Source organism: Falco punctatus (genome assembly GCF_963210335.1).
Source record: "Falco punctatus genome assembly, chromosome: 2".
Classification (NCBI taxonomy): Eukaryota; Metazoa; Chordata; class Aves; order Falconiformes; family Falconidae; genus Falco; species Falco punctatus.
In genome coordinates this window covers 76088054-76103347 of record NC_137581.1, presented here as the reverse complement: position 1 = coordinate 76103347, position 15294 = coordinate 76088054, and the positions used below count along the sequence as shown (strand labels likewise).

General features: G+C 42.7%; 1 protein-coding gene across 9 annotated transcripts in view; it reads left to right on the top strand.

Moving 5' to 3' along the window:
- Positions 1 to 14813, top strand: part of RUNX1 (RUNX family transcription factor 1) — a 178253-nt gene extending 163440 nt beyond the window's left edge. For 4 of the 9 annotated variants that reach the window (XM_080374719.1, XM_080374722.1, XM_080374724.1 and 1 more), the window contains 2 exons: positions 5552 to 5731; positions 9277 to 14813. In XM_080374719.1, the coding sequence (XP_080230845.1) occupies positions 5552 to 5731; positions 9277 to 9770 (674 nt within the window). In that variant the 3' untranslated portion in view covers positions 9771 to 14813. The remainder of the gene's footprint in view (positions 1 to 5551; positions 5732 to 9276) is intronic. The other 5 variants (XM_080374720.1, XM_080374723.1, XM_080374728.1 and 2 more) reach the window with 2 other exon arrangements.
- The last annotated feature ends 481 nt before the right edge of the window (positions 14814 to 15294 follow it).

The window sequence follows — 15294 nt, the reverse complement described above, 5'->3', positions numbered from 1 at the left end:
TGACATAGATGGTGGCTAATTAGCTACTTGAGGTACTCGGGGGATACTCCTGTGTCTCCCCTGACCCTGGCTTGGGAAAAATCACCTGTAGAAGGTAGTTTGTGCAGATAATTCTACTTTCAAGCAGGCAGGTGTCATTTCTGGGGCAGAGGGGAGAGGGAGGAGAGAGGACGCGCAGGCAGTCCATGTGCAAGTGCAGCTTGGCAGAAAGGGGAAGGTGGAAAGGCCGGCAGGCCGGCTGAGTCAAAGGCATACCTGCTCCCTCCCAGGCCACTGCCAGCTCCACCGCCATCCCGCCTCGCGCCACGGCGTACTGACTCACATCCTGCTGCTCCTTTCTGAAGCTTCCAGGAACATGCTGTATCATACTGAGATTTGGCCACGCAGCGCCTCTTGGCTGGGAGCAGGCAGCAATGTCTGACCTGCAGTGACACACAGAGAACCGTCTCTCTCTGCACGCCAAGGGCATAACACAGATTCAGAGGTGCGCGAGAGCCAGCCCGGCGCAAGCCATGCGCATCCACATGAGCATTTTTCCTTTCAGCTCATAGGTACAGTGGGACCCGTTATTCAATTTGAATTCAAAGCCTAAAGCTTTTACTATGGCTAAAAAAATTTCTTTTCTGATCAGAATATAAAATCTTGCAGGGGCTTTCTTTTAGACAGCTTGGTATGGATTGTTATACTTGTTATATAGAAACAATGAGGTGACAGACATTTTTCTACCATCTCAAGCAACGTCCTGACCCGGTACTATAAATCATTGTAGTCCCACTGAAACGTGCTGATTTATACCTTCCAAGTGCCTGACAGCTTCACGGTGTTTTCTTCTGGAGGGAGAGGAGGGTGGTGTTTTGCATTTTACAGTGTGTGCCCTCTCTGAAAGAGAGTCACATAGAAATAGCACCCCAGGACTTCATGTTTATTATGTCCCAGTGATTTCTATGTCCTGCACGCTCACAATCAGTTTTTCAGACAGAAGGATGTTCTGTGCCAGCCCAGGAGATAACACTGTGGTTTTGACTGAGGTCTTGACCCATCATCAGCTTGCGCTCTGAGCACGAAGGGAGTTCTTCTCTGTTTGTGTTTGACTATCAGTAATGACTTTGGAAGCCAAAATATGCCCGGTGTCACACTAGGACAACTCCATTGTCCAGCAGGTGTTTGTTAGCCCTGCTTAACCGTGCCGGTTCTGCTGAGCAAGGGTACCTTCGGGTCTGGGTGTATACATCTCTTCGGACATACTAAGCCCAAAACCTAGCATTGTACCAGCTACTGAGATGAAAATTAACTGTATCCCGGCCAAAACTATGACGGATAACCGCGGAGCCCGGAGCTGCCCCTAAGGGAGATGCTACTCCCGCGCAGTGCCTGCGCAGAGCGGAGCTGCGGTTCGCGCCGGCGGCGTCCCGGGTGGCAGCGACTCTCCGGTGTTAGGCAAGGTCGCACGGAGGGCCGTGACGGCGCCGGGAGGGCTCCGCCGGGCCGGGTGTTCCCCGCGGGTCCCGAGGGCCGCCGCGCTCCCCGCCGGCGCTGGGGCCCGGCAGCCGCCGGCCGTGCTGGGCCGCCCCGGGACGCGCCGCCGGCCGCCGCCGTTGCCCGGTCTGCACCGCCACCTACTGATGCGCGGGGCCCGCCGCGCCGCTCGGCGCAGCAGCCGCCGGCCGCCTCCCAGGCTTTCCATTTTCCACGGCGAAAACGGCTGGCAAAATGCTAAATACCGGGACCAGAGGGAGCGTCATGCAACGGGGAGACGGGCCTTTTCTCTTTCCAGCGAGTCTCTAACCGAGGCTCGTTTCATTAAACTATTAAACATTATGCAACATTTGTACAGCTTAATTACAACTTTTTAAAACAAGCCGAACGCAACCTTTCTGCGGCAATAAAACATGACGAGGCATGAAAGATGGTTCAATACTTTCTGCTTAATAGCTCGTTAGGCATGAGGCTAGAGGCCGAGAGCTCGTGACTACACAGCAAGGTGTGAATTATTGCACCATAATTCTCGCCCTGGAGTGCTTTATTGCAATTAATAACTGTTTTCATGTTTTAAATACATTTTCTCACACCATAAAAAGCAGAAATGGAAAGTACTTGCTAATGGGAGAAATACCAGGGAGGATTGGGCACAGATCGCCAACTGGAGCAACTTCTTTGGTTTCATGCTATTTTGATCTGCTTTTAGATGATTTTGGAATCCTGTTTGGCTTTAAAACTGTGTGGATCCGAAACCCTGTTATTTCCCTTTGTTGAAGCAGCTCTCCCTGCAAAGCTCTTCACAGACATTCTGAGTTGGAAAGCAGCTCCCCTTTATTTGCAACATATTTGCACCAAATTAACTTCAGCCACACAAAGCCACACATTCAGTTCCCCATACCAAGCCACTAACTTCTGAGGCGTGTACCTCTTTATTTTGAAAGAGGAAAGGGATGGACTCAGAAAGAGCTTGTGGCCTTTTTCTGTAGCCTAGTCCTGTGGCAAATTCCCATTCCAGCTTAATTTTGGGTAACCTGAAAGCTGAAGAAGAGCAAATAGCACAAAAATAAAATGCTGTTGGGGCCCCTGATCCAGACCCTACTGAAGCTGCTGGAAATGCAAACCTTGCCTTTACTGGGAGCTGACTCTGCCTCTTGATACTGAAATGGTGCCATAAACATGCTATCCCAGTCCACTTGTTATTAAAAAACTGTAAAGGTGATGCCTGGGGTTAGTCAGCACAACCTGCTTTAATATGTGTATATAGTATAATGCACTGTATTAACATCACTGAAGAGACTGCAACTTGTTAAGCAGTCTGATGTCAAAAAGCCAATCTTTAAGAGCAAATATAGGGGTTGGGAATACAGGTACCAAGACAGAAAATTGATTGGTAGCTTGAAATTTCACTTAAGAAAGACTTAATGGGATGAGGAGATTAATAATGGGGGTCTCTCGGGCTGTCTGTCACTGTTTCAAGTACCCCAGAGGTTAGTAATAACAGCAAATGGATGAGGCAGGTCAGGTACCTCGGTAGTCTCTTTCGGGATGTTTCTAGACATGTACTTGGTCCATTATCCAGTTTCTAGTCGGGACACAGCACAAAGCTAATTCTAGTAGCACTAAAAGAAAGAAAAGACATTTCAATGTAGTCTTGTCAGTGTTTGGCAAACCCATGACAAGGTCTTGCTTCCTTTTCTGCCACTGCAGAGGCTGCTGCACCTTCTCTGCATCTTCTTACTGTTGTTCATGTGTTTATTGCACTTGGAGCTGACTTATGGACCAGGATCCTATGTGTGCTGGGCAAGGTACAGAATAGAACCGGGTCTCTTGTCCTGAAGAGCCAGCAATGTAAGAAACAGGAGGAAAGTGGCGGACAGAGCTGCCCCACTATGCAATGATAGTTTGTAACAGGAGGAAACAGACAGTTTCAGCCTGAAAAACAAGGATGGGCGGCAGCACCCCCTTCACACATACCCAGATTGCTCTGAAGACGGACTTTTCACCTCTTCTCTGTACTGCTGAGACCTAAGGACAGAGCACCTGAAAGCAGGTGATAAAACACTTCCAGCCAAAGGGGTTCAATGGCTTCTGCAGTGGCAGTGTTGAACAGAGCCCTTGGGAAGAGAGGTGACAGAGGGGAGGCTCTGTCATCTGTGGCATCAGCTTTGGCAGAGCACACTGAGGGCTCCCCGGGCAGGAGGACTAGCCGGGGGAATTTCCATTCCTGGGCTGGGATGCCTCCAGCGCACGTATCACAATTCTAGTACTCGTCTGCATTGCTGAACTGAAATCAATGGGATTGTGTGCTGAAATAAGGGAGAATGATTTAATTAACCCCGTTTCAGAATTGAAACTCACAGTGTCGTATCATTACAATGCTTACTCTGTTGATGCTTTTTGGTATTTATCCTAATGCTAACCCTGGAGACTGAATTCCCTCATCTGTCTCCCTGTCATCTTTCATACACACTGACCATACATTAACAATGAGATGATGTTGTAATTCAGAATAAGACAGGCTTTGTGCCTATGTCTTTGTTTGTTTCTACTGAAGTCCATTTAATGCAATTGGATGTTGCTTTTAAAACAGCATGAGTCAACTGAACTTATTTTTAAGGAAGCCTGCCTGAAAAAACATTAAATATTAATAATATCTGGATTTGAATATGTTACTCAGCAGAAAAATTGTTACAAGACTTTAGTTCATTCTGCAAGTGGCTTCATTAGTTATTTTTTAAATGCTTGGAGTTTTGTATAAATCTTCACTTCTAAACAGATGAAACAAACAAAATGCAAAACTCATCTCCATAAAGCACAACAAAATAATAATTTCCAGATGAGCTTTCTGATGGAAGATCAAAGTCCTTCATCTCAGACTTGGGAAATTTCCCTTCCATGCTGGTATCAGTTTTATCTGAATGCATGCAAGTTCATCCCACATTTGTTTTTTCAAAAAGGCAGTTAGCTAGATGAAGCTGCAGGAAAAAGCTCTTGGAGCTGAAGAAAGTAGAAAAGATTTTACTAAAAATAATTTTTAAAATTCTGGGTAGGTAAGGGGGGAGGAATCTTTCCCACTTTGACTTATAAAAAAATTAAGACATTTCAATACACTGAAAAATGCCAGCTTAATATGCAAAGATGAAATGAGCAGAAAAGAGTTGTTTCTGTATTGGTGCAACTGGTTTGGACAAACTCCCTGCTGTGCATCTGTGATTTCAAACGTCAGCAAAAGTAGTCATGTGGCTAGAAAATAATAGGTGTTTCTTCCGTAAATGTTTTATGCATCTGTGCATTTTGAGATTTTGCTTCCAAGAAGAGCAGTTTCTACAGAAATCTTCTACTGGTAGGGTGCCTGCATTTTCATCTTAGCAGTGCCATAGAGTCGGTGTAAGGCTTTTTGTTTCTGAAGTTCAGCCACTGCTAGTAGATGTACCCACCACTCTGAATTGTATTTCTGTATTTTAGTGTATAAAAAATAGATGTACAAAATACCTGTTCATTTCATTAAGTCTGGGATTTTCAAAAGACTGAGGAAGTCAAATTCCCCAGTCCTATTCATCCACTTAGGAGGCTGCCTTCTGGAGAACCCTAGTTTCATTCTCCATATCTCTCTCTCTCTCACACACACACACACACATTTTCATCTTGTTTTTTTCTCTCTACTTACACGCTTGCAGAGAAACACTCATGGTTCCATATTTTTATCTTCTTGGTACCTTGCACAACATGCCTTTTTGGCTAAAAGGGCTGTGAACACACAGCCCAAAATACTAATGCATCTCTGTATTGAATAATCTTTCACTTTGGAAAGCTTAATCTGCTTTTCCCTGACTGCTTTTACCTGCCCATCATCAATGTGAAATATCAAAAAGCTTCACAAGAAAAAAATCAACCGAACAAAACTCACAGATGCACAAATAATATTTTAGAAAGCAATTCATCTGAAGGTCACATGACAAAGGGGATTATGGAACTGAAATGTAATTATCTTGGCATTTAAGTTTCTATTTCCACCATGTAGTTTCGTTCAGATATTTGATTGCAAAGTTTTGTCATTCAAAACAGCCTATAGGTCTTTTTTTCATTGCAGACACAAGGCAAGTACAGCCATCTCCACCATGGTCCTACGACCAGTCCTACCAGTACCTGGGCTCCATTGCCACCCCCTCCGTGCACCCTGCCACGCCAATATCACCCGGCAGGGCTAGCGGCATGACATCCCTCACCGCAGAGCTTTCAAGCCGGCTGTCAAGTAAGTACCTAAAAGTTAGTCCCCCCGCACTGAGCCTCATCAAAGCGTCAAGGCTGGCTCCAATGCAAACCGATTGCAATGTCCCAAGGTGCTGCCGCAGCTTTTCTCCAGTTGCAGCGTAGCCTACTGTGGGCCCTGTGCAGCAAGCCTTTTCTCCAATACTTTGCTGGGATTTGTGCAAAGAGTAAAGAAATACAGTTTGGAGCCCAACATATTGTCAAAAAAGAAGAAAAAAGGAGAGAGCAGCACTTTGAAGATGTATGGAACTATAAAAATAGTTTGGAGTGCTGAAGAGCTGTCGTATCTGCCAAGAAATGAATGCCACAGATATTTCAGTTCTGTTTCCTTCCCTTGCTCTAAATTCAGACCAGAGCACAGCAGGTTATGGGTGGACACACTGACTGCAGGATGGTGGAGTCTGACATTTTAAGTGTTGCGCTGGATTGTCTTGTTACATCTTTGTCAAATTGTACTGCAGAGCTTTACAAGCCAGCATAAAAATATAGCATGGAAGTGAAAGCTACCCCCCTGGTTTCCACCATACTCGACTGACCATCTGCTGACTCTAACCCACACATATTGAACCAATATGTGTGTGTTCAATAACAGGAATTTTCTTAAAATGAATGAGAGCCATATAATTCAAATTTGCATACAGCTTTTTCAAAAATATCTTCTTTGGCCGCACATATTGCTCTCATTTGAGTACTCAGGGCTTCTTCTAAGATCAGAGAGAATCACTTGAACGTGCTCCAGCCTGTTCTATTGTTGTCATATAGAGACTGCTTTGAAAGACTCACAGGGACAATGCCCACAAAAGTAAATTATTTGTTAGGTCTGGGTGCTAATTACATCTTAGAGATAGCTGAAAATACAGGAAACCTTTCAGAAGAGAAAAAAAGGAAATTCCTTCTTTTAAAAAAGTCTATAAAAATTCTCATTCTTTATTTATACTTTTCTTTTTAAATTAAAAATTCCTTTTTACTTTCTCCCCTGTGTTTCCCTCCCTTTGCACTCCTTTCTACTGACAAAATGCAGAAACAGAGAAAACAGAAGGATGAAAAAAGATCTTCATAGCAACCAGATAATTTCAAGTAAAGCAAATTATTTCATCAAGATTTTTACTTAGAAAAGTAATTTTTCTTGACATAATTGTTTGAAATCAATATTTACCAGCTATTTTGATTTTCAAACCTATACAGGGGTGCCTGATGCATGTGTACTTGTGGGTGTGGATATGTGAATCAGACTGAATGGAGATGTTAATCACATTTTACCTTTACCAGTGTGGCAACTGAGGTTACACTCAGAGTGAAGGCACTTGGTATTGAAATGAGCTATTTTTTTGCATTGCTGTAGCACCCAAATGTCGTCATTGTGTACCAGGGCCCTTATTATGCTGTGCGCGGTATGAGCACCAAAGTCTTCCATGGTGGCTGCCCCCAGGAGCTCAGTCTAACAGGAGATAGCCATGTATGTATGGAGTAACTGCATCCTGTGTTTCTTTTGTGGCGCATGGTGAGTGTGGAGGTAGAGGACCGGTCTTAGGGCTTGTTAGTGCTTGTTGTGCCCATGGTCAAAGTGATTTAACTTGGGGCAGCCGTAGTTTCTCCGTGATTTCCGAAGGAACCTAGAAGAGCTTCATTCACATGTCAGCATTCATTCTTTCCTGTCTTAATTCTGTACATGGGGGCTGACCTCTACCCATCTTAAATGTGTTTTATAATGCTTCCAAAATATTGCTCCTATATTAAATGTCTTCCAGTATTCCTATAAAAATCTTCCACAATATTTTCTCCCCATTCCCACTACTGTCACACATATTTGCTGTCTATCTGAGGAATTCCTCCTTGTCAGAACAGAAAGCAAATCTGAGGGTTTATTTAGGCCCTACCACCTAAAGACACAGTGCCTCAAAAGAAAAAGCAAAGGTATGGGACATACTTGAAACACATTGTCATTAAGTCTCATTATTCTGCTTTTTGCCAAACTAGGCAGAAGAAACCTTCATCTCATAAGTGATGTGTCCAGGCAGTTTCAAGAAGTTTGATTTCTTTCTCAGGAATGAGGTGTGAAAGTACCATTTAAGATCCAGCAGTTTGTCAGATGCCATCTTCAACCTTAGCTCCTCTGAAGCTCCTGCCATCCCATACTATAGTGTATCTTTGCCATGTTAAATCTAAAGGTGCTGGGGTCTAGGGCAAGGAAATATGTTCAGGAGTTCCATTAATCTTCCAGAAAAGAATGGAAGGAAAACAAAAAAGAAGCATACAGCATGCATAAGAGCTTTTCTAAGAAATTTACAGAAATTCATCAAAGTGTGCTGGTTGTGTCATTGATGAGCTTTCAGAACTTGGTGCTGGAGTGTGTCTGCTCTAGCTTTAAATCCGGTCAGAGCCAAGAGCTTTGTTTTCTTTCTGCTGCTTCTCATGAGTATTTCCTTCAGCGCATGGCTCCTCTTCTGCAGACTCCACGCCTTGTCTGACAAAGAAGTTGTCTTCTGGAAAGATATTTTCTTAATTATTATTGTTGTTATTTTAATCATGCATAGCTGCCAACTCTAGGGACTGACACCTTCCATTAATCTGAGTCATGATGAAGATCTTGCCTAAAGAGGCCATTATCTACTCTGCTTGTTTAATCCAGGAAGGATTTAACACCAGGGAAGGAGATGATGGGACCAGACATACTTGCACTGATGTCAGACAAAGCAAAGCAGATTTTGACTGTCTTATAAAACATTTCACTTAACAGAATGAGAAAGGCTTCTAGCACACACAAAAAAAAACCCAGAAAAAAGGCCAACCCCCAAATACATCATTTTGCTTTAAAAAGGCAGTACTGTTGTTGTCCTTTTTTACATACTCATTAGGGCCAAGATTTTCAGAAGTTAGTAACAATTATGTAGACGTTATATGAGGCCCCAGATACGAAGACCTTAAATGAACCTGATTTATCTTGAGTTTGGTAGTGTTGGGAGTCAATGGGGAACTGCTCTTTTCAGTGCCGAGAGCTGGGCTGAGCCTGTTTACTTAAATCTTCCGTGTGCACGTTCGTGTACCGGAAGGACAGTCTCTGCACCATGGAGCTTCCCATTTGAGTCAGAAAATGAAACTGGGGGCATGGAGAGACTATGCAGCAGCTGGACAGCTTATATTTAGGTACCATCAGTGCCCCTGGTGAGTCAAGTGATGCTGGGCAAGGAGCTTGAGATCGTGTCCCTCTTCCCCATCCACCTGCTGAGGATGAGGACACTCTGAAGTGTAAATTAGTGCTGTAAGGTCTCTAAGAGTGGACACATACACATACAAAACAGGGCGAGAGCTTGGCACTCCTCTTTAATTGCTGCGTTTCTAAAATTAATCCAAAACAACCAGATCTATGAGCATTACAATGACTGCATTAGAGAGCAAGTGAGGGATGGGGCTGTTCTGGCCATGTCAGTTGACCATAGATCACAGTTTCAATGTTGGTTATTGCCTTGAACAGGTGAGCCTCCGTTCTGCCAGCTCAACAGTTCTCTGTCTCCCTTCCCCACCACCCAGGTGCTTCTGACTTGACGCCATTCAGTGACCCCCGGGTGGGAATCGACCGCTCCTTCTCCGCGCTCCCCTCCATCTCTGACCCTCGGATGCACTACCCAGGAGCCTTCACCTACACGCCAACGCCTGTCAGTTCAGGGATAGGAATCGGTATGTCTGCCATGTCCACAGCCACAAGATACCACACTTACCTCCCACCTCCTTACCCTGGCTCATCGCAGGCCCAGGGCAGCCCGTTCCAGACCAGCTCGCCCTCCTACCACCTCTACTACGGAACCTCCGCTGGCTCCTATCAGTTCTCCATGATCTCGGGGGGAGATCGGTCCCCCCCACGCATCCACCCACCCTGCACCAACGCCTCCACAGGATCGACGCTCCTCAACCCCAACCTCCCCAACCAAAGCGATGTGGTCGAGGCAGAAGGGAGCCACAGCAACTCCCCCACTAACATGGCGACAACAGCGAGGCTAGAGGAAGCAGTGTGGCGACCATACTGAATGAATTTTAAGTAGTTATGGATCAGGACTAACGTGCTTTCCATTTCCCGGTGCCCATAGGTATCCCATAAACACCTGTCTTGCTTATGGGCCCTGCCATGTTCACACATCACTTTCAGAAGCAAACCCTCCAGAAGTCAGCGCTCCCAGGAGTGGTGGCGTGTATTAGCCAGCCCCTGGCAAAGCGATGTTGCTCCAGCAAAGCATCCCTCACAGGGGGCTGAGCTTCTAGAAAGGAGGACACCTGAGATGGTGGTCCGGAGGGAGTGAGGGTGGGTAGAAAGGTACCTAGTCTGTTTCCAGGCCTGTGGTTTTCTAACGTGCCTGGGCTTGAAGGTCTCCACAGCCCTAAAGAGAGTTTTGGTTCAATTCTATTTTTAAGACTTAAAACCTAAAAAAATCTTAGTGAGTTTACTGCATCTTATGGACATATTAACTGTAAGGAAGTATAGGAAGATTCCCAGAGGGAAACTGTGAACGCTTCTGTTTTAGCAATGCTGTGAATGAGAGGTTTTATATGTTGGACTTCATTCTTTCATTCTTTTTTTTTTTTTTTAAACCATGTTGTATATTCCAAAGAATATGGAATTTTTTATTGCTGGGGGTTTTTGTGTTGTTTAGGGTTTGGGTTTTTTTTGTTTTTTAGGATGCAGCTCATCCTGCTTTGCATCTAATTTGTTTTATTTCTCTTGGCACCTTATAAATTGCAAAAAAAAAAAAGATTTTGCTTTTTTTTTGTTTTAATCATGCTTGCTTCTTTCTTGCTTTGTCAACTGAAAGAATCAGCCCCCTTTACAATGAGTTAATTTAACTTTTTTCTCTTTGACTTTTTTTTATAATACAACGGCTACAGCCTTGGGTCATTTTCAACTACTGTACTACTTTGATGAGTTCATTGATATTTATGCTTGATATTTAGACTTTTCTTATTTGTTGATACTATTATTATTTAAATATGCCTATATTAAAAAAGATCAGCAATTGCCTTTTTTGGTAGCAGCCAAAGTCAAATTTATCACATTGAAAAACGCTGGAATAACGATGGGTAAAGTGACTTCCTAATTACCTAGAAATATTGTTTACAATTGTCTCACTCTCATTTTAATCAGCTAAGTGAGCTCAGATGCTCAAAGGCTTTAGGTGCCCAGCTCCCACTGAAATGATTTAGGCACCTAAATCCCTGTGAACTTCTGTACTCTTCCACACAGTGGAGTCACCTCTCCCTACTCCTTCCTCACTTCTCCTACATCACCAGTGGTGAACCCCAGGATCAGTAATCAGGATGTACATATTCCATAAGGCAGACTCAAGTTTCTCTAAATACATCCCCATATGGCCCCATTCTGCTCCCGAGCTTGCCTAGGCTTCCTCACAGTGCCAGTGGAGGCCTCCTAGTCTTTCAAAAGTGAAAGCCAACAGGCAGTTAGCATGGCAAGGGTGAAGTCCTGGCTCTGATGGAATCTGTGTGAGATTTGCTCCCAGCTCAGCAGAGCCGAGATTTCTGCACAGTACAAAAGCCATGTTCCAGTCTGCTGGAAAATAGATCAGTTCATGCATCACAACTAGAACTGAAGAGGGTTTTCAAGCTCCTCTGGAAAGCAGGCTAGCAAAGAAGGAGCCTTAACAGTCCTGTCACCATCTTCTGAGGGAAGCAGAAGGGTATTTAAAACTGGTGCGTACAATATTCTGTCCTGTAGCAAATATACAAGGCTTATACTAACAGCATGTTTAATACAGAGTTGTCATGGTTGCCCATCGTTACAGCACAAACATATCAGATGTCACTGTAAAGTTTATGGCACTATTTTATTTGAGGGTTTGGTCTGAATGCAGTTGTTGTACTACTCATTAATTACAAACTGCTGATGTTGACATGTGTGCGTTCCAAATTAGCTGATTATTATTTAATGTACCTCTTAAATGAGCGAAACAATTGCAGGTCAACTCAGAGAGTATTTGAAAGCAGGACTTCAGATCAGTGTTTGATGTTTAAAAAAAGTTAAAAGGATTCAAATTAAAAAGATCCTTGGCTGCAGGCAGCAAAACAGCTGGACTTATTTAAAACAATTTGTTTTTCAAGTTTTCTTTTTTTTTATATGATTTTGCTTCTTTGTTTAAGTCAGATGCAGTAGCACTTTGGTATTGAAAAGTTACAAATTGAAGAATTTACATTGACAATAAGGTCATTTTTGTGCAGAAAAAAGGGAGTGTTTCAAGAGATCTCAGCAAAATTGCAAAATGTTTCTGTTAAAATACATGCATAGCCTTGTGCTTTTCATTTAATATAATATTCTTCATAATTCTCTAGAGTTTGCTCTGAACAAAAAAGGCATAAAACATCAAAATTCTATCAGAACAGTTAAAAATACATTTTGGAAGTATGGAGACCTTGCTGAATATGGAAATACAGAGACCCTACCTGCTGTGACATTTACGTAGTTGGAATCTCACCTCTTCAGTAGCCTAAAAAAAAGTCCTTCATCACTGAACAGTAGCTCTGTTGCAGAATCCACCTTACACATTCTCTGGTACTGTGCAATTAAAATCATCATTTACTACAGCTCTCACATCTGCCTTGTGACTGGACCACCCAAGTGCATAGTACTGTGAGCATGAAGCTAGAACTGAGGGAGAGGAGAGGACCGCAGAGGGGCCAGATGCCTCACCGCAGAGGGCAGGGCTGCCGTGGCCGGGTGACTTTGGCCCAGTGGCAGAAGTGAGGTTGATGTGGTTAGTACACGCACGGGCCTGTTGCTGCAGCCTGCTTTCTGCTAAAGCCCTTTGCACCTTTTAGCCCATAGTATACTACACACTTTTGAAACTAAAAGGTCAGGTATTCACAAGAATGGGGAGCTGGCATCTCTTAGCCTGGAGATTAGATCCCACAGTGAACATTTCTTATGTCTACACATCTACTTTCTTTACACTTCTCCTAAAGGTGAAGTTTAATTTTACTCTCTCTGGTGTGAACAGGATGAGAAACTGGTCACCACATGCTTACCCCGTGACTTTACTGACATGTAACAAAACCTGGGATTTCCCAGTGTCTTACTTGGGATAACTGCCAGCAATTAAACATTTGAGTCGAACCTTTTTGTGTATGTCGTGCACAGTGCAAAGCAGCACCCTCTTCAGAGGAAAAGCTAAGTTCATTGTCCCTCACAATTAGTCTGTTTAATCTCTGTGGGTTTCAGTGTATTCACACAAGTGCTTGTAAGAAACCACAGCCACTCAAATCTATATTTTTGTAGCCATTCCCTGTCCCAGTAAGGACAGCAAAGATCTTCAAGGCTGTAAAAATGCTCTCATGTCAATCCTCTTGCATCTTGAGAGCACTTAAGAGACAGGAGGAGGACATTTGGATAAAACATTTCCCTCATTCACATGTCTCCAAATTACAGTATATATTTATATTTTGAATATATATATAATATATATATATTTATATAGATTTATCATCCTGGTAGCTGAATGGAATAAAATAAAAACTATTGTGCTTCTGTTCACAAGTTGCAGTCAGCAGAGTGCCTTAGATACCTTCCCCTACAGAAATACAGTTAATGGCAGTCCTTACTATCCACTTGTGTGTTCCTCTCACATGATACAACTCATTGTCCAGATGCAGCTGTACCAAAAAACTTCAAAGTAAATACATGGCTCGGCACTCATTTGCTCTAAGGCCCATTACTTTGCTCTCAAACAACATTTATGCTCACTCAAGAGTTCCTGCTACACTCCTATACTGATGTACAGGAGCTTTAGTGCAAGGGGGAGTCAAATGCAGAGTGCATCCCTGCTATGAAGGATTTGATTTGTAGAATTATGCCAAATTTATCTGCTGGAAAGGAGAAAAACCCTTTCTTCCAAATGGCCCACAGTCTTTGCCAGAGTGTTCTGAACTGCCTGCACTCTTGAAACATTCATCATTGCTTTCTGGGTGACCTATTCCATTGATGTATTTGAAGATTCAGGAGAAGTGGATCATTTTTATATTTGAGCAAAACACTTGCTTGTTTTCCTGCATCATAACATTTTTGTATTTTATTTTTGTTAACCTTGCTTGGTCAGTACCAATCACTTGGCATATTTCTCCTTGTCCTAAGAGGGTTGCATCAACAGAGTTACTTGTATTTATGTATGTAAATAGATTTCAAAAGCTTCATAGCAAAATATTTAGTGCTTGTAATTACTCTGCATTTTTTTCATTTTTCTGTGTTTTTAATGAACTTACCTTTGTGTTTGCTTAAATACTGTAGTGAGACTTATTTCTTTCCAAATTAGTTATTTTAGGCTTCAAGATTAACAACATTTTATTCACTTTTGTAAACAGTTATAGCATGGTCTCTATTCAACATTCTTCACTTTTTTGTGGTAGGGGAGAAATGAATGTGCAAAAATCTGTGGGTTATTTGTGGTATTCTGGGTTTGACAGTTACACCTTTCTTTAAAACAAAAACTAAACTTTCAGTCTGAGGTGGCTGTATGGTAAGTCTGAGGGGAGGACACAGCGGAGATGCACTCCTATCAGAATAGCATCAAAGTGTGTTTGTTCAGCATTTACTGGCTATGTTTACAAAACAGATGCTGCAGCATCCTGCAACAGTCACATTTTCCCTTGACACTGTCATGCTGAACATTTCCAGAAGGGGAAACTACCAGGTTCTGGAAGTTTGCTTTTTTGTTTTTGATTGCAGGGGATGATTCTTTGGGGATGGGAGGGTGGGGGGGAAGGGAGCTGCTGTATTTTGGAACCCAGTAGGAAAAGAGAATAGAGTAGATTTTTTTCCCCCACTACAGGAAGTCTCTAGATACCACGTCAGAGTAGACTCTTGCTGTACATAGGAATGGCTGTGTCCAGCACCATGGGAGGATTCATTACAACTAGCACACAGAGCAGCTGGACTGCTGCGTTAGTTCTAATGAAGACTTTCTTTCTTTCATTCTTTTCTTTCTTTCTTTCTTTCTTTGTACCACAGTTTCCTCTGTAAAGTCAATATCATAATTAGTGTGAATGATAAATAAAATGTTTGACAAGTATGCACATTGGCCTGGTGCGTTCTTTCATCAGGGAGAAAACGACTCTCAGAGAAAGAGGAACCATCAGAAAAAAGGTATTGACTGTATATCACTCACAACATCAGTAATATGTTTACATACTTTTTTTTAAAACTGATTTCTTTCTTTTTTAACAAAAACAAAACAACAACAACAACAAAAATGGGGCATTTTCCTGCTGTGGAGTAACCTGGCAAAAGGCCTTCAATCCTATAGGACTGAAATGAGACTTTGCAGGTATAGAAGCCTAGTAATTGTATTATATGTCTAGTTTCTTGATGAAATTTAAGTATTTCAAGGTCATCTACAGCTCTTACTTTTCTTCCTTAATCCTTTGTTTCTTGGATTGGATCCTTTTTGATATTGATGAGTTGAACCTTAATTCAGGAACACCAAAACAGATAGTTTGAGGTCATATTACTTATGAGATACATCGGTTGTTTTTCTCTTTAAATAAATAATGAAGCAG